At 41.1% G+C, this 24,369-nt stretch overlaps 1 protein-coding gene across 6 annotated transcripts in view; it reads left to right on the top strand.

Annotated features, from left to right (window-relative positions):
* LOC125455049 (acylphosphatase-2-like) overlaps positions 1 to 24,369 on the top strand; it is a 246,219-nt gene that overhangs the window by 194,910 nt on the left and 26,940 nt on the right. For all 6 annotated transcript variants that reach the window (XR_009446148.1, XM_059648519.1, XM_059648520.1 and 3 more), the window contains 2 exons: positions 8,825 to 9,005; positions 16,859 to 17,018. Coding sequence is in view for 5 of the 6 variants with exons in the window: in XM_059648519.1 (XP_059504502.1) it covers positions 8,825 to 9,005; positions 16,859 to 17,018 (341 nt within the window). In the remaining variant the exon portion in view is untranslated. The remainder of the gene's footprint in view (positions 1 to 8,824; positions 9,006 to 16,858; positions 17,019 to 24,369) is intronic.

Below are 24,369 nucleotides of genomic sequence, written 5' to 3'. Positions count from 1 at the left end.
TTGCCAGATCCCACTCTATCACTGGGATAAATCTCAGACAACCTATAGAAGTCTTTGGAGTAAGATATCATCCAAGAGTCATCAAGCCCAGAATCCTCACCCACAATCCTTGTGAGGAAATAAAACAGAAAACTGGGGATCCAAGTTGACTACTGGGCATTGACACAAAGACTCATACTGATGCTTACCCTTTACCTAGGATTGAGAAAACACTGAAAGTTCTCAAATGTCCATAGTATTCTGCAGTGTTGATTTGGCCCATGATTATAGCTACACATTGTTGAAAAATACATCGAAGAGATAGAATTCCAAAGTCGGCACTGGGGGACCTTATGGATACACAAGAATGCTGCTTGGGCTTTGTATTGTCCCTGATACTTTCATGCTTGTATTGGATAAAACTTTTCGTGATCTTCATTTTCTGTCCCTCTTTCTGTATTTGGATGATATACACATCTCTACTACTATATTTGAAGCCCTTACAAGATACAACACCAACTTGGTCCACTTTTCACAGTTTAATTTGAAAGTCAGACCAGAGAAGTGCCAACTTTTTTGGAAATAAATTCAATACTTCGGGCAATTCGTTATCAAGAAAATTATTACTTCTGATGGTGAGAAAGTCCAACTGGTAGAACACTAGCCCCAGCCTAAGAATGGAAGAGATCTGCGTTGATTCCTTGGTCTAGCTGGTGATTATAGGAGTTTGGGCAAGAATACACACAGTTGTCTACCTCACTCCATGATCTGCTGAGAAAATCAGAAAATGGTAAAGCAATCGTTGGAAAGGTATTAATGATGTGTGATACATCAGGGGGAGTTGGACCTCAGCATGTGAACACTCCTTCTAGACCCACAAACAGAAGCTTGTCTCATCACCCATCCTTAGCTTCCCAGATTTCCATCTCCCTTTCACACTGGAAAGTGACACCAGTTTCTTCAACTTAGGAGTGGTGCTATCACAGGCCCATGTTGGGAAAAAGTGGTAATTGTTTATGTCATTTGAAGTTTTAAGCCAAACAGGAGGAATATGGTGAATTACTCCGGTATGGCACTTGACCTGAGTTGGGTTAGTTTCCAGAGATTCAGAGACTTTCTAATTGGGACAGCGTTTGAAATGTTTATAGACAACAGCCCATTTCAGGTCCTGACCTGAAATGTCAGCCTTCCTGCTCCTCTGATGCTGCTTGGCCTGCTGTGTTCATCCAGCTCTACACCTAATTATCTTGTACTCACAGATGATTTCATCTAGTTCATGCAGGCTGTTTTCATCCATGATCTAAATACTCAACAGTAGCCAGAGTGATAGTACATAATTGGTTTGTCCAATTCAGTGTTCCATGTCAAATTCACAGTGATTTGAGAGCAAAATCCTACAAGAGCTTTGCAAGGTTAATGGCATTACCATGATCCACGCCACCAACTATCATCCAGAGGGCAATGACATAGTGAACAATTCATCCGTTCTTTGCACGATTGTCTACACACCTTGCCTGCGAAGAATAAACAGAAGTGGCGTAAGTACATTCTGGGCTTGGATTAGTTTTATAATAGCACCTGCACTCATACATGAGCTATTCTCCTCACAATCTTTTCTTTGGACATGTCCCAGTCCTTCTCTTGGATCATATCCTGGGATTCATCAAATCTTCTGATGGAGATGAGCATCACATGAGGCTTGGTCAGGTGTTTGAAATGATAACCAAGAGTACTGAAAGAGAAGTACTGGGAAGAAAGACATTAAGCAATTGGAAGACTGATCCCTGGTGTGGAGGGATTGTGCTATGAGCAAAGGTCGAATACATTGGGTTGCTACTCATTGGAATTTAGAAAAATGAGAGGTGATCTCATGGTTCTTAAGGGGCTTGGCTGGTTAAATACTGAATTGATTTTTCCCTTCATGGGAGAGTCCAGAACCAGAGGCCATATTCTCACAATAAAGGGATACCGATTTAAGATTGAGGTGAGGTGAGGAGGAATTTCTTCTCTCAGAGGGCCATGAGCCTTCAGAACCCCTTGCCACAGAGAGCTTTGAGGGCAGAGTCCTTGCCAATATTTAAGGCTGAGATAGCTAGATTCTTGATCCGTAGAAGAATCTAAGGTAATGGGAAAAGGGCAGGAAACTGGATGTGAAGGAGAGAACCAGACCAAGAGCTGGAACAATTAGATTAGATTAGATTCCCTACAGTGTGGAAACAGGCCCAACAAGTCCACACCGCCCTTTGGAGCATCCTATCCCCCTATAACCCACACATCCCTGAACACTACAGGCAATTTAGCATGGCTGATCCACCTGGCCTGCACATCTTCGAACTAACCCTTTCCAGAAGAAAGGGTGTCTTTAATGGAAGGAGGCATCATGGGAGGTGGATCAGCCACAGAAAGGATTTCCTCAACCAAATGTGAAAAAAACAGCCTTAATTCCATGTAAATACTGTATCTTCCACATTTAACTTTAATTTTCCTTTTTATTTGTACTGATCTGATGTGATGAAAATAAATAATCTCTGTTTTGTGATCTTTGGGTTGTGTGCATTCACATCTAATGTTACATGTCTTCATACAGTTGTCCTTGAAGTTTGTGAGAGATATATTGCAGTCGTCCACAGGAAAAAAAAGGATATGTATTAGAAGCATATTTTATTACCTTAAGGAGTATCAACTGAAAAGCTAATGGATAATTATTGATCATGCCAGTATGAAATAATGCATCATCCAGGTAGTTGTACTGATGAAAATTTATGTAATCGATTCCAACATTGTGATGGTTCAATATCTACTGATGTGGAAGTGAATATTTTAATCTTTATTATTTTCAGCGCTAGAAGTCGCCACATAAACTTCTATTATCCCCTGCCAGCATTGTAAATGCACTTTCCCTTACAACAAGATACATTTATTTACCACCCTTTCTGTTGTAAAGCTTCCCAGGATATTTCACAGGAGCATTGTCAAACAGAATTTGATAACAATCTGCATAACAGGATATTAGGGAAATCGTTGAAAAGATTGGTTAAAAATGTAGGTTTTAAAAGTGGATTAAAAAAAGTAAAGACAGTTGGAAAGGCTTTGGGAGGGAACACCAAAGCTTTGCTCCTTAGCAACAGTGGGTATGGCTGTCATGGTGGAGCAAGAATGCATAAAATGCCAGAATTGAAAAGTGCAGTTATCTCAGAGGATTGTGGAGCTGGCTAAGGTTATAGATATAGGGAGGAGTGAGGTTAAAGAGTAATTTGAATATGAGGATGAGAATTTTAAAAGCTAAATGTTGCTTATCTGGGGAGGCAATGTATCATACAGGAGTGATGGATTAGTGTAATTCAGTGTGATTTAGATAGTGAAATATTGGTTGCACATAATTTATGGCAAGTGGAGAATGGAAATCTGACCAGGAATGAATTGGAAAGGCAACAAAGCTATCCTTGAGAGTATCAGCAGCACATGTCAGAGAGAGGGTGGAGTTGTCTGATGTTAATGAGGTGGAAAAAGGTGGCCTTAGTTATGGCACAGCTAAGTGGTCAGAAGCTCATTTGTGGATCAGTTACAAGAACAGTGTTTGAAGACGTGATTCAAACTCAGACAGTTGCTAGGGAGAAGGGTGCTGTTGGTTGCTAGGGAACAAAGCTTATGGCAGGCAGTAAAGACAAGGGCTTTGCTCTTCTTAATGTTTGTTGGAGGAAATTTCTGCTCTACTGTCTCTAGAACTCAGCTAACCAATCTGGCAATTTAAAGTCTATGGAGGATTCAAAAGAGGTGTTAATAAAATAAAAATAGGTCTGGTCAATGTGCATTTGGAATTTGACAGTGTTTTTTGAATATGTCTCTATGAAGTTAGCATATAACAACAAACAGATAGGCCACCATCTGTTGGTTGGAGGTGAGAATGGGGGTGGTGTTGTGCCAGTGTGGAACTTAAAGCCCTGGCAACTGCTTATATAACTACATGAGATGGGTAGGTATGGAACCCTTCAATGGAGTTCCACTCAACTGGAGAATAGAGGACATGAACTTTGGGGCGCCTTGTTGACGTGATCAATTATGTCAAATACTGCGGACAGATTAAGAAGGATGACAAGAAACAGCTTACTTTGTAGCAATCAAACAGGATGTCATTTGTGACTTCAATCAGAATCATCTTAGTACTGTGACAAGAGTGGACATCTGATTGGAGGGATTTAAACAATTTTAGAATGACAGACACAGATATGGTAAGCAGCTGCATCCGAAAAAAGAGAAAATTAAATTTTAAGAGATGAGGGTGAATGTCAGCAAGGATAGAGGGGCTAAGGGATTTTTTTAGGAGAGAGCAGATGATAGCAGATTTGAAGTGATATGGTCAGTACCTGTGGAGAGAATAATTAACAATATCAACTAACATGGGAGTCAGGAAAGTACATTGGGTAGTAAGTAGTTTAGTGGGAATAAAGTTAAGAGACTAGGATGTAGGTCCCATTCCATTTCAAGTTTTTTTTTGCCTCAGAAAGCTCTTTTGGCTATTGCTTTCATTTTTAATCCATAGACAAACATAATTCTGCCTGTTTAGATGCTCTTTTCTGACTTTTTCAATTGTGCAGCAACTAAATCTCCAAGATTTGGGTTTTCAGCTGACAGGGCTTCTTGCCCACCTCTGAAAAAGACAGTATTGCAGCAGCTCTGCCAATCATTTCAGCTCCACAGCCATTTAATGCTGTACTGCATGTTGATTGTGCTGACAATCATAGAATCCATAGAATCCCAACCGCACAGTTGGTGGCCATCAGGCCATTGAATCCAAACCAAACATCCAAAGATCAGCCACCCCATCCCCAGAACCTCACATTTTACCACAGTTAGCCCACCTAGCCTGCACATCTTTAGATTGTGAGAGGAAGCTAGGGCACCCAGAGGAAACCCACGTCGACGTGGGGAGAATGTGCAAACTCCACACAAGGCTGGAATCAAACCTAGGTTCCTGGGGTTGTGAGGCTGCAATGCTAACCACTGTGTGACCCCTTGAGGCTTCCTGTCATCACACATGGAATCCTATCTCAGAGAACCACAAGCCATCTGACTGGCCAAGCTTTGTATTTCCAGCAGTGTCACTTGGACCAGTAGCAACTGCTGGGACTACAAGGTCCTGGTAAATCCAGAGAGTCACAATTGGAGTGGAAAGGGACCAGTGCTAGGACATGATGGAATGGTCAGGTAAAGAGATAACACCCAAGGAGGGGGTGAGTGGGTAGACTTTATGGAGGTCACATAATCTGGAAAGAGTGTAAAGATATGGCAGCTCAAAGGGCCGTTCCTATGCTGTACTGTTCTATGTTCTATGATGGAAGCACCCAACCCTTTTTTCCCTCCCACGTCCAACCAAGCTAATCAGCTAGGCTATTTAATAATTGGCCACTTGATAGCCTCAAATAGGGCAAGAATGAGCAAGCCATTTTGAGTTTCAATAGTCTACTATAAAATTGTAGACAGATCAGAGGCAGGTGGGAAGTTGGTTGGAAGGGCAGATGGGAAATTTCATGGGTGCTTCTACCTGCAAATATACCAGTGGAGGTCAGTAATATTCTACTGAAAGAGTTGTCCTGCTGCAGATTGCAAGTTGTTGACAAGCAGTCAACTGTAGAATGCGATACCTTTCTGATTCTGGAGTAGACTAATAGCACTTTGACTTGAAAGTCTGTAGAGTGTAATTCCCATGGTTCCAAAATACCTTTTTAAACGCCCTAAAAGTACCAGACTGTGAATTTATGAAGAGTTGCTAACATTGTAAGAGTGAGACTTCTTAGAATCATAGAATCATACAATACAGAAAGAGGGCCTTCAGCCTTTCAAATCAGTACTGCCAAAAATACACTAAATCTGCACTAGTCTTACTTTCCATCACTAGGCCCATAGCATTGAATTTTATGACACTACACATGCTTATCTGAGTATCTTTTAAAGGTGGTAAGATTACTGAACAACTCACCCAGGTTGTTCATTCCAGACTCTGACGACTTGTGGTCAGCCTATTCTGCATTATATGCATTGTATATATTATATATAAAATTGTATATGTGCTAAATATGTGAATGGACAGTCTGCACCATCGGTGAGGTAAGATCAGATACTTACAAAGTCAACTGAGGCTCCGGCTCTACCTGACCTATGTAGTTAGTAGTATGTCCAGCACAAAGGTAGGGTTACCCAACTGTTTTTGTCTCCAGCTACCCCCACTGATCTCAACAAAGGAAAGCCTAAGTTCAGATCCACAATGATGGTAACAGACATACTGAGCTTGCAAATAGCCTGGTGATCCTAACACGCCAATAGAGGAGAGAGATCTGTACCTCCGTCCCTCACTTAATGTGGGAACAGTAAGCAAGAGCGAATCTTATAAGGGGTTTGAAGAATGTGGGCTATGGCAAGATGTGTGGCAGTATCAGACAAAAAGTGCAGTTAGGCCTGGTGCTGTTCCTGACTTGTCTTCCTGCACACATCATTGAGCCAGGCTTCTGCACTTACGATTTTTGAAATTTAATGGCTAGGAGCAGAACTCTCACTAGTTCTATAAATCCAATTTACAGTTAAGTATCATGATTCAGCAATTGCCAAGTTTGAATTGATTTTGATAATGCAGCCAGTATTTACGGCCAGGATTTAATAGATATGCTGAATATTGCAGTATGACATGATCATTACCTGAAGCAACTGTTTGCTATCTTTGGTTAAAAAGTACATGCACACACAGTGGGTGCAACAAAGATATATTTTTTGAGTTAATGATTCTGAAAGTGATTTTGGGAATGAGGTATTCATCAATTTTACTTTGGTTTCTGGGTACCGATTAGAAATTCATTACCTCATTTGAAGATTTCTGTGGGCCTGATGAGGAATGCATACTATCTGCCAATAGTGATGTAGAGTTCCTTAAAATATACGTCTCACTTACAAATCTTCAAAGACCTTAAAAGCAGGTTGGGGGGGAAAACTGTAAAAATTCTCACCAAAAAATTAGACTTGCATTTATTTAGATGATTGTCATGACCATCAGAGTCACTACAGCTCACTTTGCATGGAATAAATTATTCTGCAGCACCTGTTGCTTTGCAAAAAAAGTTGAAACATGTTCAGCTCGATCACACAAATGAAGATAGGAATTAGTTAACCTTTTTGAATGATATTGATGGTGAGAGGAATACTAGCCAAGGCATTAGAAGAACTCTGTATTTTTCAAATAGCACCAGGAATCTTTGACATCTATCTCAGCCATTGGAACAGGCATATGAGGTCTGATGATGTAAATTCTCCAAAGAACAGTACCTCTGAAAATACTGAAATTTCTCAGCGCTGATTTGTGACATAAGCTCAAATATCTAGAATGTTATTATCTTAGCTAGTCTGATCTGTTAATACAAGAAAAATGGATATTTTATTTGTATATGTAAATGTTTGTATATGTTTTACATTTTCTTGCAGGATGTCTGTTGTTCTTGTACAAGGCACTTTCCATCATGATCTCAATATAATTAATTTCTTTTTGAGGATGTCACTTTACTTCAACTTGCTTTTTCTTTTTCTTTAGTGCAAGCTGTACAGTAATTTGGGGACACTTATTGGCAAGTCACACGTTGGCTTTTGCCATCATCTAATGTCTTGTTGCTTCAATCACCAGACCTTATTCTGTTTTACCTTGCCTTTTGTATTTCTTTTAAACTTCTCATTCTCTTCGACGCTATCAAGATCTGCTTGAGTTTCTCTTTGATATCCTTCCTTCTGTCCACCCCCCCAAATTGGTGTAAAAAGATTTCTCACCCAAGACGATTTCAATCTATACCTCAACTACCTGTGAGTCTCTTTAAATGCTCCTAATTGTATTCATATCCATTGTCCTAATCTCAACATTTCCCCTGGTTTCTTCACTCTCATTTTCTGAGTGAATGACAAGCTATAAATTTCCTCTTATCATCTTTTAATTCCACTTACTTCTTCATCTTTCCCTGCAAATCTTTTCCCTTCCTGGTAGCTTACAAACGACTCCAACTGTTACATACCTGTGTATATCTTATTTTACTTTGCAACTCTTTTCTTAGCTTAGAGTTTGTCTTGAATAAAATCTGTATTCCAATTCCCAGTAGGCCCTTTCTCATATCTTAGTCTCGTACTCCCCCATTTCCCCTGCCTCAAGATGGGACAAAAACCGGAGTGTGCTTGTCAAACCCTGCTGTCCCGTCTACAAACAAACCACATCATTTTTCTGGAGAACTAAGTTAACTGATTCTCCACCAGTTGTTGTCTCCTTCAGTCCTTGCCATTTCCTCCCACACCAACAATAAGTATGAGGCTTTTTTCAAACTACCAAATTAGAGGCCATTCATTCAGCTATATCTGTGGCTTCACCTCTCCATTTATTTCCTCATCTAAACATACAGTGATCTACAACTCTGTCCTCACCTCAATCCTTTGTTTCTCACCCAAATTCCCACTTTTCACTTCAAGGTCACATAATGTAGGAGACCTGTCTCCAGCTCATTCAAACTGACCACCTAATTTCCTTTCCTGTCTTTCATTTGACCTGATATTTGCAAAGATTCCCTAACCTCGAGCATCATCTGCTGCTTGCAAAATTGGCACCTTCAAGACACTACAGAAAGTGCCTAGCAACGAGCTATTTTCCTACTTTCTCTGTCAAGGAATGTAAGTACTGTATGGAAACAAATCAGGAGCAAAGCAATCATTTTCAACGTGAAAGCAATAAAATGTACATAGATAAGGAAGCTTATTTTGATTAATGTTGATGTTTAACATGTAACTATAACTATTTAATTAAATAATTGTTTGGTCTCCATGGTTTCAGCCCAAATACTTCAGGAATATTCCATAATCTCCATGATGGCACCAAGGCCTTCCTTCAACGCCCAAGATCACCAAATCGTAATAAACCCCAACCTCATTATGCAAGATATATTAGAAGTAATACTAGATTTATTAATGAGCCATTTGCCTATATGGAAGCTGAAGATACACTGCCAGAGCAGGTATGTCTTATGAATCTTAGTTCATACACACATCATAATAATTTTTTTTATTATTGAGTGCAGCAAAATTAAATATACAAATATGTATCTCCTTTAATTTAGTAACTTATATACATATTTAAAAATACAAGGCATTCTGATTAAGATTTGAACAGGAAAGGTCTGTCTTTATATACAATTTGTGAGAAAATATGATCTTTTAGGGAGCTGAACACAAAAAAGTAAATGGATTTTGAGAGGAATCTCAAAAGTAGACAGGAAGATAGAATAATTTAAGACAAGAATTCCAGGCTCTAGAGTCCAAGCAACTGAACCATGGCTGCTTAAGATGTCTAAAAGGTAGAGGATGCGAAAGTGGCTAGATTTGAACAAATGGAGAAGTTCTCATACATTTGTAGGCCTGGAGAAGATTATAGTAATAGGTCGGTCAAAAAATGTGGATGCATTTCAACACCATGAGAATTTTGAATTTAAGGCAATATGGGAATTGAGATTCAGGGCAGTCAGCAAGGACATGGAGTGATGGGTAACTGTGACCTTGTACAAAATAAGCAATGGAAAATAGAGTTCGAAATGGCAGTGCGATATGTTTTGACAGAATGGAAAAATTGGAGATACATAATATAAAATGATGTCATGAATTGAGACAAAATGCAGTTCCAAATGTGTATCGTCCGATATGAATTAACTAATTGCTTACTAAGAAGTATCAAAAACACCAGGCTGAAATCAATGTATTTCAATCAATCCTGTTACTCTTAAGGTTAATATCTGGGTTTAGTTGGCAACTGGGAAGACCGATGCAATGTTAGCAGTTATTTCAAGAGGACTATAATACTAGAACAGTGATGTACAGCTGAGGCTGTTTAAGCTTTGGTCAGACTGCATTTTGAATATTGAGCGCTGTTTTGGGCTCCATATCTAAGGAAAGATGCACAGGCCTTGGAGGAAATCCAGAGGAAGCTCACAAGAATGATCCTGGAAATGAACAGCTTGTCATACGAGGAGCGTTTGAGCACTCTGGGTCTGTACTCAATAGAGTTTAGAAGATGACGGGTGAATCTCATTGAAACTTATAGAAAACTAAGGGCCTGGATAGACTGGACATGGAGCAGATAGTTGCACTAGTAGGAGAAACCAGGACCTGAGGGCACAGCCTCAGAGTGAAGGGTTGACTCTTTAGAGCAGAGATGAGGAATTCCTCAGCCAGAGGGTGGTGAATCTGTGGAACTTGTTGTTGCAGAAGACTGTGGAAGCCAAGTCATTGAGTGTTTATTAAATAAATACACACAGGTTCTTTATTAGTAAGGAGATCAAAGATTACGGGGAGAAAGCAAATGGAGTTGAGAAACACAGCAGTCATGATTGAATGGCACAGCAGGCTTGATGGGCTGAATGGTCTAATTCTGCTCCTATATCTTACATCTTATGGGTAAGACAACCTTGCTTGTCTTTGTATATCCTCCTAAGGTTCAACTGGAAAGATCAGAAAGTTGCTTGTTAACTCCCAAAAAATTATGATTTAAAAAAACACAATTCTAACAAGTATTCTCAGATGCTGGGAATTTGATTATTTTCTTGCAAATTTAGTATTTCTCATTAAATAATTGTCTCAGCTGATCAATCTAAACATCTCAAAATGAGTAATAATATTTTGAAAAAAATGTCTGGATTCAACTCTGGAGAATGACTTGTTGAATGTTAACAGGAATTGTTTTTGCCCAGGAGTGCATGAATAGATACAGCTGACACATGTAACTTGAAAGTGTTAGGCAACAGATTTGACAGATGATACTTTTGAAATTAAAGTCTTGTTTTTACACAATCACTTAAAGTTGTAAGAACATTCATGCCTACTCGGTGATCTGAACATGGTCATTGTGTAAGTGTTTTGTTGTGAGTTTTGCCCCAGAGCGAGACTGTTTATGCATGCACAGATATTAAATAATTTACATACCTTTATAGCATTGTAATAAATAGAAATGAGTAATTAGTCTTTATAGTAAGATACACAGTTGCCTCATATCTTAAATCAGATATATTAGCTGTGTCAAATGTGGATATTTCCTGTATAGCTCTTTGTAATACCATGAATATTAACTGGTGAGTTATATTCCCCAATATTTTCTTGTTAGTTGACAACGCTACAATATTAACCTTTCTTTAAAATAAAGTACACTTTTCCTTTCATATAATTGAACTGTACTCAATAGTCAAAATTATGTCCATTAGCAGAAAAAAAGAAAAGGAATGGTGAATATTAGTGCTATTTGCAAAATCTTACAGGGAATCACAGTTGCAAAGAAAAATAAATGTGGAATACCTGAATAAAAAGAATTAAAAATCTAGCAAATCTTTCAACTTCTATTCTTTCTGAAGCAGTTTAGAAAGTCTTAGCTGCTGATAATCAGTTTCTTGTGTTTCTTTTGTATTTCTCATTAAATCACTGTCACAGTTCTTAGTTGATTGATCTGAACAGCTCAAAATAAGTAATAATTCTGTATTTTTGAAAGGTTTTGACTGTAACTATGCCTCACGACTTGTGGAATGGAATGGGCCTTTTACGGTGTGACTGTCTCTGCCACTAAGCTATTCAAAACCTGCTGAAACTTTACTGATATAGAGATAGTAGGAACTGCTAATGCTGGAGAATATGAGATAACACGGTGTGAAGCTGGATGAACACAGCAGACCAAGCAGCATCAGAGGTGTAGGAAAGTTGACGTTTCCGGTTGAGACACTTCTTCAGAAATAGGGGAGGGGAAGGGGATTCTGAAATCTTCACTGGCTCTAACCCAGCCTCTTTGACCAGTCTGTCTCCTCTCACCCTATCTTCTCCTTTATCCATCTTCTATCCGCCTCCCCCTCTCTCCCTGTTTATTTCAGAATCCCCTTCCCCTTCAGAAACTTTACTGATGTAGGTTTGTAATGCAATCCAAGACCTTCACGAATATTGTAGTCATGCGATGATTCCTGATCATGTTATTGTGAACTGTGGACTTCTCTATCAGCATTTACACAATGTGCTGAAAAATCTTAGAATATATACTTATTTGCTTGTGGAATTCATTGCTGCAGAGTGCAGTGGAGGCCGGGACGTTGGATGCCTTCAAGGCAGAGATCGACAAATTCTTGATCTCAGAAGGGAGAGCGCAGGGAAGTGGTGTTGAAATGCCCATCAGCCATGATTTAAATGGCGGAGTGGACTTGATGGGCTGAATGGCCTTACTTCCACCCCATGTCTTATGGTCTTATTCTGCCTATTTATCTGGTATCCACTCGTCAAATATTTTCTGCGCTTTGAGTAAATACCGAGGACATTCCCTGTTGCAGAGGATTGTTTGTTGCTTTAGCTATTCCTGGCAAATGGAAATAATCACAATTCCAAAATTCTGCCACCCACGTCTTATTTTGCAGCATGTTCCCTTACTTATCACTCCCAACCCCATGTGCTGTTGGGTATTCACCATCCCTCCTAACCTTCTGTTTTCCAATGCTGAACATTCTGTACTCAGCAAAGTCCTCGGCTTTATTCCTCTGCGCCCCTACCTTAACAAATTTTGGGCATGACACGATGCCGAATTCTTCTGCCGCGGTGCACGCCTCCGTGCCCATTTCTTTGGACAGACCTCTTTGCCCATTTCCAACACAAGCCATACGTCCGGACCCCTCCCTCTGGCCTTTTAACTGCACTCGATCTGTCCATTGAGAACTGTTGACGTGATATTGGTTGCCTCAATTTTTCTGCTCCCCTCACCAAAACAACCTGTCGCCCTCCAAACTGACTGCACTCTGGGTGCTTAGATCTAACCCTGACTTTATTATTGAACCTGCAGATAAGGATGGTGCTGTTGTAGTCTGGCGTACTGACCTCAACAGTGCAGAGACTGGGTGCCAGCTCTCAGATACCTCCTCCTATCTTCCCCTGGACCATGACCCCACCATGATGCATCAGACCATTGTATCTACTATGGTAACTGATCTCATTTCATCTGGTGATCTCCCCCACACTGTTTCCAAGCTAATAGTCCCCCAGCCCCGCACAGCTCACTTCTACCTCCTTCCAAAAATCTACGAACAGGACTGTCCAGGCAGACCCATTGTTTCAAGATAACAAAGTGTGGAGCTGGATGAACACAGCAGGCCAAGCAGCATCTCAGGAGCACAAAAGCTGACGTTTCGGACCTAGACCCATCAGAGCCCGAAACATCAGCTTTTGTGCTCCTGAGATGCTGCTTGGCCTGCTGTGTTCGTCCAGCTCCACACTTTGTTATCTTGAATTCTCCAGCATCTGCAGCTCCCAATATCACAGACCCATTGTTTCAGCCTGCTCCTGCCTCACAGAACCCATCTCTTCCTACCTTGACACAGTCTTTGTTCCCCTCACCCATTCCCTGCCCACATATATCTGTGATTCCTTTGACACTTTACACCGTTTTCAAAACTTCCAGTTTGCAGGTTCCAGCTGCCTCCTCTTTACCATGGACGTACAATCCCTTTACATGTCCATTCCCCACCAGGAGGGTCTTAGGATTCTCCGCTTCCTCCTGGAGCAAAGACCTGAACCATCCCCGCCCACCACCTCCCTCCTCTGCTTGACCATGCTTGTCCTCAACCCTAACAACTTCTCTTTTAACTCCGTTAATTATCTGCAGGTCAGAGGGAGGGCCATGGGTACCTACATGGGCCTCAGTTATGCCTGTCCTATCATAGGGCACTTGGAATATTCCTTGTTCCAGTCCTATTCCAGTCCCACCACAAGTCTTCCTCTGATATTTTGATAATATCATTGTTGCTGCTTCCCTCTCTTGTCCAGAAATGAAAAGTTCATCGATTCCACTTCCAATTTCCACCCTGTCCTCACTTTCACCTGGTCTATCCCTGACCCCTCCCTTCCCATCCTCAACATCTGTTTCCATTTCTGGGGATAGGCTCGCCACTAATATCCACTGTAAAGCCGCTGACTTCCACAGCTACCTGGACTATATATCCTCACAACCTGCTTCCTGTAAAGACTCCATTCCTTTCTCTCAGTTCCTCCATCTCTGTCATATATGTTCAGATGAGGCCAACTTTGACAAGGGTGCCTCCGAAATGTCCACCTTCTTCTTCAACTGAGGATTTCCCAGCACCGTTGTCAACAGCACCCTCAAATGGGTCTGTCCCATGTCCCGTATTTCCACCCTCTCCCCTTCTCTTCCAACCCACAACAGCAATAGGGCTCCACTTGTCATTAAACACGATCCCACCAGCAGCCACATCTAGAAGATCATCAGACACCATTTCCACCATCTCCAGCCACCTTCAGACACGTATTCCTCTCCCCACCCTTGTCCACCTTCCACAAGGACCATACTGTCCGGACACCCTGGTCCACTCTTCTTTCACCCCCAGCACACCTCCCCCCCCCGCCCTCTGACACTTTGCCCTGTAATCAGTGAAAGTGCAACACCTGCTCATTTACCTCCTCCTGCCTCAGTATCCAAGACTCAAACAAGCCTTCTAGATGAAGCAACACATCATCTGCACTTCCCAGAATCTAGTCTGTTGCACTCGCTGCTCACAATGTGATCATTGGGGAAAGGAAGCCTAGACTGGGTGATCGCTTTGCAGAACATCTGTATTCTGCTTGCAAAAAAGTCCCTGAGCTACCTGTTGCTTGCCACTTTAACACACTATCTAGTTACCTGGTCAGCATCTCTGTCTCTGTTTTGCTGCTGTTTTCCTGCAAAGCTCAGCACAAGCTGGAAGAACAACACCTCATTTTTTGCTTGGGGACCCTGCAGCCCTCTGGATCAATATTGAGTTCAATCATTATAGGACCTAAACTCTTCCATGTCCTAATACCGTACTCCACACACCAGGCATTGTTATCACATAGCCTGCCTTTACATTCTACTTTTCTCTCTCTCTCTCTCTCTCTCTTTGGGTTCTATCCTATCATTTATGGCCTACCCCAAACCTCTCCCTGTTTTCTGCATATAAACCCATGTTGTCCTTTAACCATCAATTCTGAGGAAGGGTCATTGGACTGAAACGTTAATTCTGATTTTTTTCTTCAGACGCTGCCAGACCTGCTGAGCTTTTCCAGCAACTTCTGTTTTTGTCCCTGATTTGCAGCATCCACAGTTCTTTTGGTTTTTATTTGCTGCCCCATGTGCTTCATTTCAAAGATAATGAAACAGAAGAATGGGAACAATAATCTGCTGTATTGTAACCTGCTTTAGATACTATTGGTAGAATTTTAAGTTCCACTGCTGGTAAGTTTGCAGGCAGAAGCAGGACTCATAAAATTCTCCTGATGGACTTTTCACCACCTCTCGTCCTGTCTTCATCTGTCTGCTGTTTTACTGCATAAGGCCTAGGCTGACCACCTGCCCTTGCCCCCTTTGTTGTCCTTAAATGGGCAAATAATGACTGCTTAAGAGCTGTTTTGCACCTGAACTCAATTTTGAAGCTGATTTGAGGAAAAATTCCAGCAAATCACCATGCTTGAGCCTAAAGCAGGAAGAAGAATGTATCCCTCAGTGGGGCCTTTCCATAGCAGGCATACCTGAATAGAACTGGTCTCCAGACAATTAATACTTCTTGGAGAAACAGCTGTGGGATAATTGGTACTAATAGAGTCTTCAGCTAGAGGGTTGAGAAACCCCAGTGTCCTAAAAATCTGGCTTCATGTCATGAAAATGTGGAAAACTACATTAATTAATTTTTAAAAAGTTTTGGATTACATGTTCCTTTGGTTAGACCCTCAACATGTGACTCTTATATCTATCGTGTTGTTCCAGCCATTTGATTTGTCTCTAGTAGCATCTTATTTTTATTGTTTTGTAATTATCTCTCTGCTTCAATTAATCAATTGAGGTCATCCTTTCACTTGCTATTCAGCTGTTGACACTTTACTCATACCATCTAACACTTTTGATCACCTGCAGAGACTTGTTATTCAGCCTGTTGACACTCCACTCACACAATTTGTATGACCTTTTGATCTCTCTGCCTATAAATTCTATGACTGTGTGCATCTGCTCACTTCACCTGATAAAGGAGCAGTTTTGGAAAGCTTGTGATTTTAATAAACCTGTTGGACTATAACTTGGTGTTGTGTGAGTTCTGATCTTTTTGGTTTGCATGCGCGCTCTCATCCAAATCCTGTATGGTGAGCAATGAAGTCTTGTTGCCTCTCCCAAAAACCTACAGGCCAATCCTACAATGGCTTCCTATAGGCTGTTCAGTTCTCAGAGCTCGTTTCCATGACAATGTTAATCAAAAGGTAGAAATGCCAATTAGTAAATGCAATTCTATCTTAGAACTAAATAGACAATTTAAAGTATCATCATTAACAAAACCCAGCGCTCCCAATATCATCCCGGGAGACTTTGGAGTCTACCTGCACCAACACAGCTACTCTGGAAAAGCTCAGCAGGTCTGGCAGCATCTGTGGAGAGAAAATCAGAGTTTATGTTTCGGACCCAGTGACCTTCCTCAGATCATCGTTGACTGATGTAAATACATTCCAACTCCTCTACAGTAAAATAACCTGAGCCTCCTTTTAAAGTTGAACAACAGGCAAATTGAACTCCCTTCTTTCCTACATTTTACCCTAAGTTGAAGAGATAAACCCAAAACACAATTTTGTGAATCTTGTGTTTGTAACAACCAAAATAAAAGAATAAAAACATGGGAAAAAGCTTAATTGTTCCCATTCCATTTCCTGGCATGCTTACATGCCTAAGAAGTAAATCAGCAGATGCAACACAGTGGAATAACGTGGCAAACAGGAAATATCACATTTTAAAAACACAATAAGGAAGGAGAATAAAGATGATCACTGCTTTGTCAATGTTTAACAGCTTCATTGGATGAAACATGAATCACCATTTTTGACACAGCGTGTATCAGCTTACAGCTTGGAAAGCACCCAGAGGCATGATTACCAGAAAATAACTGCTGAAGCTCATGCGCAAACAAGACATGGATGTAATCCAAACAAATATCCTTGTTCAGGCATAGGTAAGATATACATTGATTGAAAGAGTGCAATTTTTATTTAATTGTTACAGTAATTGTGTTCAGATATTGCTGTTAGAAAATAATATGAATCACGTAAGTAGTGGTTAGAAAATACAATTAAATTGTAAAATTACTTTAAGCTTGACTGTTGAAGATGGTGAACCGCAGGTTATTCTTAGCAAAGAAAAATAAAGTGGTGTCACAAAGGGGAACTAACACATTTGGTTAACACATTGCCCTTTCATGTATAAGCTTGAATCCAGCCAAACGTTTGAGATATGGCCATTATCTGTTGCTCTAGTGGTGTAAGAATCTTGTTTGAGTTGAAATTGGACAGTTTGGACATAGTATGTATTCGGTGTGCGGTTACACTGGAAGTCTGTCCAAAAATTCAACACAATTGATGTTAAAGTGACAATTACTTAGAAAGGTTACAGGATATAGATAGTGCAATAGACGGGCAAGTCGCAGATAGAGTAAACTGCAGGGTCTTTTTGAAAGTATTTCCTGAGATGAGGCATTACTGGCCAGGCCAGCAATTATTACCCATCAGAGGCAGTTAAATATCAACCTTGTTGTTGTGGGTCTGGAGTCACATGTAGGTCAGCCCAGGTAAGGACAGCAATTTTCTTCCCTAAAGGACATTAGCGAACCAGATGGGGTTTTCCAACAATCAATTAATTGTTCATCATTAGACTGTTAATTCCAGATATTTATTTCATTCAAAATTATATTTATCCTTTATAAAGCTCTGGTTAGGCTGCAGATGGAATATTGGGATTGGTCCTGCTAATGACATTTTACAATAGATTGGGGGGGGGGGGGGTTCTTTAAGAGAATGCAGAATCCATTGAGTAGAATGGTTTCAGGAATGAGGGATTTTAGCTAGGATGCTAGGTTGGAGCAGGTAGGATTGCTTTCCATCAAAGCAAAGAAATTTTGTACACAGAGGTGTACAAGATTATGACAAGAAAATTAGATAAAGAAAATTAGATGGTACAAGGCTTAGCGGACATAGATTTAAGATTTTGGGAAAACATATGGTGGGGGTGGGGGGAGATGGTTGTGAAGAAGAACATAGTTTACAGAACAGTAATTACCTGGAGCTCACTGCCAGTGAAAGTACTAAAGGAGAGTGATCAGTGATTTCAAAAGGAAATTAGATGGATGCTTGAGGGAAATAAACTTGCAGGTTATTCGGACTCAATGGATTGGCCTGCTCTGTCGTGGCACTAATTACTTGGTAGGGAAATATCCATTCCAGATGTGGTCCTGCCTGTGAGAAGTACCAGCCAGTCAAATGGTTGGAATCCCAATTGTTCCAACTCTGTCTTCAGGCTTGGTGGCCATTATGGCACAGGGTGAAATGAAAGAGGATGTTTGTTCTAGTTGCCTAACCTCAGTATCAACATAAAATCCAGGTTTTCCACCCTGCAGTTAGAATGTCTGAAATAGTTGCCATACATGATTTTTGAAGGAGTGCAAGAATGTGTAATGAGGTTTGGCTGAGAACTTGGCATCCATTAGACAGTTTAAACAAGGGCAACAGAGACATGGGAAGACCACCACCAGCAAGTCCTCCTCCAAGCCATTCACTATCCTGGCTTGGAAATACACCGTCATTCCTTTCCTGTCACTTGGTCAAAATTCTGGAATTCCTTCCCTAATGGCATTTTGGGTCAAATCACAGCATAGGGACCGCATCACTTCAAGATGACAGCTCATCACCATCTTCCCAATGGCATCTAAGGATGGGCAACAAATGCAGGCCAGCTTGCGATGCCCATGTGGCATGAGTGAATGAATTTTAAAAAAAGCAATTTTCTAGAAGCTTTTCCAAAGTCAATTTCAGGCAGATAATCAACCTCATGTGCTGCTTGATGGACCTGGAATGCAAATAATTTTGTTGTAATGTGCTATGGAACAGTAAACTTACATAACTGCTAAATGAAATATTCCCTTGTAGGATATCATTTGGAAAGTTACATATTGTTCTTTCATGCATAAGAATGCAATAGGTAATACCTTAATCCACTAATTGAGTTGTTTGACAATTGTTGGAGTATATCCATAGATGGGAATTCATAGGCACTGGAACAAGTATTCAGAAACAAGACTAGTTCACACCAGTTTCTGTGCCAGACTTGAACATTTTCCCCATATTTTCTTATCTAATCATTTTTTTTCTTTCTCCCTCACGTGCTTGACTAACTTCCACCAAATATTTCTGTACTGTTCACTTCAACCAATCCCCATGGTAGCGAGTTCCAAATCTTACGACTTTTTTGAATAAAGAAAACTTATCGCATTTTGGATCTTTTGGTGGCTATTTTATATTGATGGCATCTAATCGTGCTGTTCTCCAGAAAAGAAACATTCTGTCTGTCTCCCCTCCATAAAACCATTCATAATTTTAAAAACTTCTGTTTCATCATCCTTCAAATCTTCTTTTTTCAAAAGAAAAGAGATGTCATTGCTCAAGAATCTTCTCTACACTGTCTCTGGTATTTCTATATCCTTTTTAGTAGAATAGCATACAACATCCTAAGTGGCACGATAAGTTCAACCAAAGTTCAGTATAGGTTTGGCATAAAATTTTCTCTACTTATCAGTTCTATCCCTCCAGAAATAAAGCCCAGCCCTTAGTTTTCTGTGTTTGTAATCTGTGTTGGAAAGCTTAGTGATTGGTGAATTTGTTCTCAGAGATTTCTTTGTACCTCTGCCCACTTAGATTTCTAACTTTCAAGAAATGTGACCACTCTATTCTTCCTACCAATGTGTGCTACCTCACATTTATGTGTGTTGAAATTTATTTGCCAATTATTTGCCCATTCTACAGTTCATTAGTGTATGCCTTTAATTTATGGCAGTCCACCTCAGTATTAACCAGCCACTTTCCCTTTCCAGTCTATGTAAAATCTATAGTGTACTCAAGTCAAGATAAAAGAACTCCTGTTAAGATTGTATCAGAGATAATGGGAACTGCAGATGCTGGAGATTCCAAGATAATAAAATGTGAGGCTGGATGAACACAGCAGGCCAAGCAGCATCTCAGGAGCACAAAAGCTGACGTTTCGGGCCTAGACCCTTCATCAGAGAGGGGGATGGGGGGAGGGAACTGGAATAAATAGGGAGAGAGGGGGAGGCGGACCGAAGATGGAGAGTAAAGAAGATAGGTGGAGAAGGTGTGGGTGGGGAGGTAGGGAGGGGATAGGTCAGTCCAGGGAAGACGGACAGGTCAAGCAGGTGGGATGAGGTTAGTAGGTAGCTGGGGGTGCGGCTTGGGGTGGGAGGAAGGGATGGGTGAGAGGAAGAACCGGTTAGGGAGGCAGAGACAGGTTGGACTGGTTTTGGGATGCAGTGGGTGGGGGGGAAGAGCTGGGCTGGTTGTGTGGTGCAGTGGGGGGAGGGGATGAACTGGGCTGGTTTAGGGATGCAGTGGGGGAAGGGGAGATTTTGAAACTGGTGAAGTCCACATTGATACCATATGGCTGCAGGGTTCCCAGGCGGAATATGAGTTGCTGTTCCTGCAACCTTCGGGTGGCATCATTGTGGCAGTGCAGGAGGCCCATGATGGACATGTCATCAAGAGAATGGGAGGGGGAGTGGAAATGGTTTGCGACTGGGAGGTGCAGTTGTTTGTTGCGAACTGAGCGGAGGTGTTCTGCAAAGCGGTCCCCAAGCCTCCGCTTGGTTTCCCCAATGCAACTTGTTCGCTCCACACTGCCCTCCAACCCCACCACACCCGGCACCTTCCCCTGCAACCGCAGGAAATGCTACACTTGTCCCCACACCTCCTCCCTCACCCCCATCCCAGGCCCCAAGATGACATTCCACATTAAGCAGAGGTTCACCTGCACATCTGCCAATGTGGTATACTGCATCCACTGTACCCGGTGCGGCTTTCTCTACATTGGGGAAACCAAGCGGAGGCTTGGGGACCGCTTTGCAGAACACCTCTGCTCAGTTCGCAACAAACAACTGCACCTCCCAGTCGCAAACCATTTCCACTCCCCCTCCCATTCTCTTGATGACATGTCCATCATGGGCCTCCTGCACTGCCACAATGATGCCACCCGAAGGTTGCAGGAACAGCAACTCATATTCCGCCTGGGAACCCTGCAGCCATATGGTATCAATGTGGACTTCACCAGTTTCAAAATCTCCCCTTCCCCCACTGCATCCCTAAACCAGCCCAGTTCATCCCCTCCCCCCACTGCACCACACAACCAGCCCAGCTCTTCCCCCCCACCCACTGCATCCCAAAACCAGTCCAACCTGTCTCTGCCTCCCTAACCGGTTCTTCCTCTCACCCATCCCTTCCTCCCACCCCAAGCCGCACCCCCAGCTACCTACTAACCTCATCCCACCTGCTTGACCTGTCCGTCTTCCCTGGACTGACCTATCCCCTCCCTACCTCCCCACCCACACCTTCTCCACCTATCTTCTTTACTCTCCATCTTCGGTCCGCCTCCCCCTCTCTCCCTATTTATTCCAGTTCCCTCCCCCCATCCCCCTCTCTGATGAAGGGTCTAGGCCCGAAACGTCAGCTTTTGTGCTCCTGAGATGCTGCTTGGCCTGCTGTGTTCATCCAGCCTCACATTTTATTATCCTGTTAAGATTGACTGCTGTTTCTTCTTACTCATATCTTCAAGGGATGCTCCTTGCATTCATTAGGCAATAGAATAGCATTACAATAGACCTTGCCCTAGTTTACAACTTCCTGACAATAATTACCATGCAGTAATTCAATAGATAAATACTGGCAGTAGCATGTGTTTTTATTAGACACTGTTTTTGCTGAGTTATGATGTGTCATTCTTCTAATCTAGTAGCTCTTTTGCTCACCATTAATGGAAGCTATTGGATGTCTGACTCTCTTCAAAGGTTCCAGATAGCCTTTCAGGAAAAACACCCATTAACTACAGATCAAAACCAAATAGAATTAAACAACCATTTATTAAATTCAAAGGTGAATTGGATCATTCCGCTGTGAGTGAATATTATTTTAAGTACTTATATAAGATGACAAAATTAAGGAAACTTATATCAAATTAAATATTGGATAAAGATGCTTAATTCCGACCACAGCCTTCACATCACTAACAAGTCAGTTCAGTCTTATTGTAAACACATGTTTATCTTTTTAAACAATTTTGGGCTAACTCTTCCTGTAACTTCAATTACTTTCTGAAATTTGTTAACATTTCACTCTTGGATGAATCCCAAACCATTATATCATCCACGTGCTCAGAATTAAAAGTGCTCAAGTATCATTAAATTAGTTGCTACACCTCCAGCATTGAGGCAATATGAAAATGTATTGAATATGTATAACTTGGAGCTTATATTTTCCAATTTCAATTGCTGAAGGCTTGACGAATATTTATAATTTACACTAAAACTTTCTAAATTTTATATTTGAGGATTTCCATTTAGTAGTTCTATTTAAACCTCTGGTGTCAACTTGAACTCTCAACTTAGTGAACAATTAATGAGAAATTTAAGCATTTTATTTGTTTCCACCAATGTAGAAAACTCTGTTTTTTTTCAACCACAGTAGAGACAGCACTTTTCTGAATGGTTTATTCATTTGTTCAACAATCTTGTTCTCCAGTTCTCTGCAGTAAATATAACTTAACCACCAATGCTCAGTTCTCAAAAATAACTTTAAAAATGTAATTTTGAACCATTTTTTGACATCATTATAGAGAGCTGAGTGGTGAATTGTTTGCCTTTACCTAGATTGTTGCCACCATTCCCTCTGTCTAACATGATTTTACAGTCACTGAGAAATGTGCAAAAGTAACTGTTGATTGAGTACCCTCAGCTATATACACTTCAAATTAATTTATACAATTTGCATCTGGGATGTTTAATTTGGAAAACACCTTTCAGCTAATTTTTACAACAGGCATTTCATTCTAGAAATTGTACACTATGTAGTTTTCTTTGGAGATGTAACTGCATCTATTTCACATCTTCATATTAAATGTTGCAATCTGTTTCCTCTTTAATTTTGCAGAAATCACGCTTACATTCAGCCGTCATTACATTCAAATACCTTCCAGTTGTGGTTTTGAGATTTCCCAGAGTTCAGCTTCAAAATCCTATTATGAGCTCCTTTTTGCAATGGGTCAATCCCAATTTTGTGACTCAATAGGCAGAATCTTACGAGGCTTTGAGAACATGAACTGTGGAGAAATGTGGAGCTTAGGTCGGGAGACATTTATTCAGCTAAGCCCACCTTAATATTGCATAATCTTGTAGATATTTTAATCAACTTTTCAATGTGTTATTAATACCTCAAGTACAGGTTAGATCTGAACCAGGGCCTTCTGCCATATCCTGTGCACTTTTTTCAAGTGAAGTTTTAACTAGATAAGAACAAGTTCCCAATTGACAATTATTATCACTTGTTAAATGCTTTGTTAACAGTCTAACTGGCCAGTGATAACAATTTTACCAAATTCACTTCTCAAACTACTCATTGTCAAAAAGTATACCTGGAAACCAGAACTGGTTCTTGGTGGGTTCAACTGCTGCTTGCTCCAAACAACCACCAGGGGCAGCATCTCAGGGCTCGTGCCATGGGCACTAACCACACTGAATCCTAATCCATGGTCACTGGCATTTGACATAAGCCAGCCTCTAAGAATCGTCATGGATCATTTGCGAACCACTTACAGGATGTTTCTGAACTGCACCTGCACTATCATTTTAATATCACTGCAAGGACACTGCGCACTCGGTGGTGGTGGTGGTTGGGGGGGTGGGGGGTGTGGAACAACCCAGCTCCTGGACTGGGTCACTGCATTTGGAGGCTCTGAGCTTGCTGTCATAATGCTCACTCACTCTGACCAGGCATGAATAGTCACAACTTCACTATCTTACATTTTCTTGCCTTGCCTTTTTGCATGTTGACCCTTCAGCCAGCAATCTAGCCTACTGTTACTACTGTCTTGCCATGCCATTTAACATAGATAAAATGGAAGGAAACTTCTCATGAATGTCACAGACCTCTGTCTTCAAGAGGAATAACCCTTACATAGGAGATCCCAGCATAGTAAATCAAGAGCAGCCTCTGATACCAATCCAGGGCCTGCGCGATTAAGTCTGAATCAGGATCTGATCCTTATAAGGGCTAAGTAGATGAATGATGGATAGAACACCACCCATTTGGTGTCTTTCTGCCCTTTTGTTGACTGTCTTCCTTGTGAAATGAGACAGAGGCAGATATTACAGAAAACAAAAGTGGTAACACAGCAGTACTGTTGGTGCACATGGGAGGTTTCCTGAACAATTTGAGTAGGTAACGCAGAGCAACGCGGGGTTGATAGCACATGAGGGT

Source organism: Stegostoma tigrinum, chromosome 9 (genome assembly GCF_030684315.1).
Source record: "Stegostoma tigrinum isolate sSteTig4 chromosome 9, sSteTig4.hap1, whole genome shotgun sequence".
Lineage (NCBI taxonomy): Eukaryota > Metazoa > Chordata > Chondrichthyes > Orectolobiformes > Stegostomatidae > Stegostoma > Stegostoma tigrinum.
The sequence above is the reverse complement of the archived record's forward strand: the minus strand, read 5'-3'. Positions and strand labels throughout refer to the sequence as shown.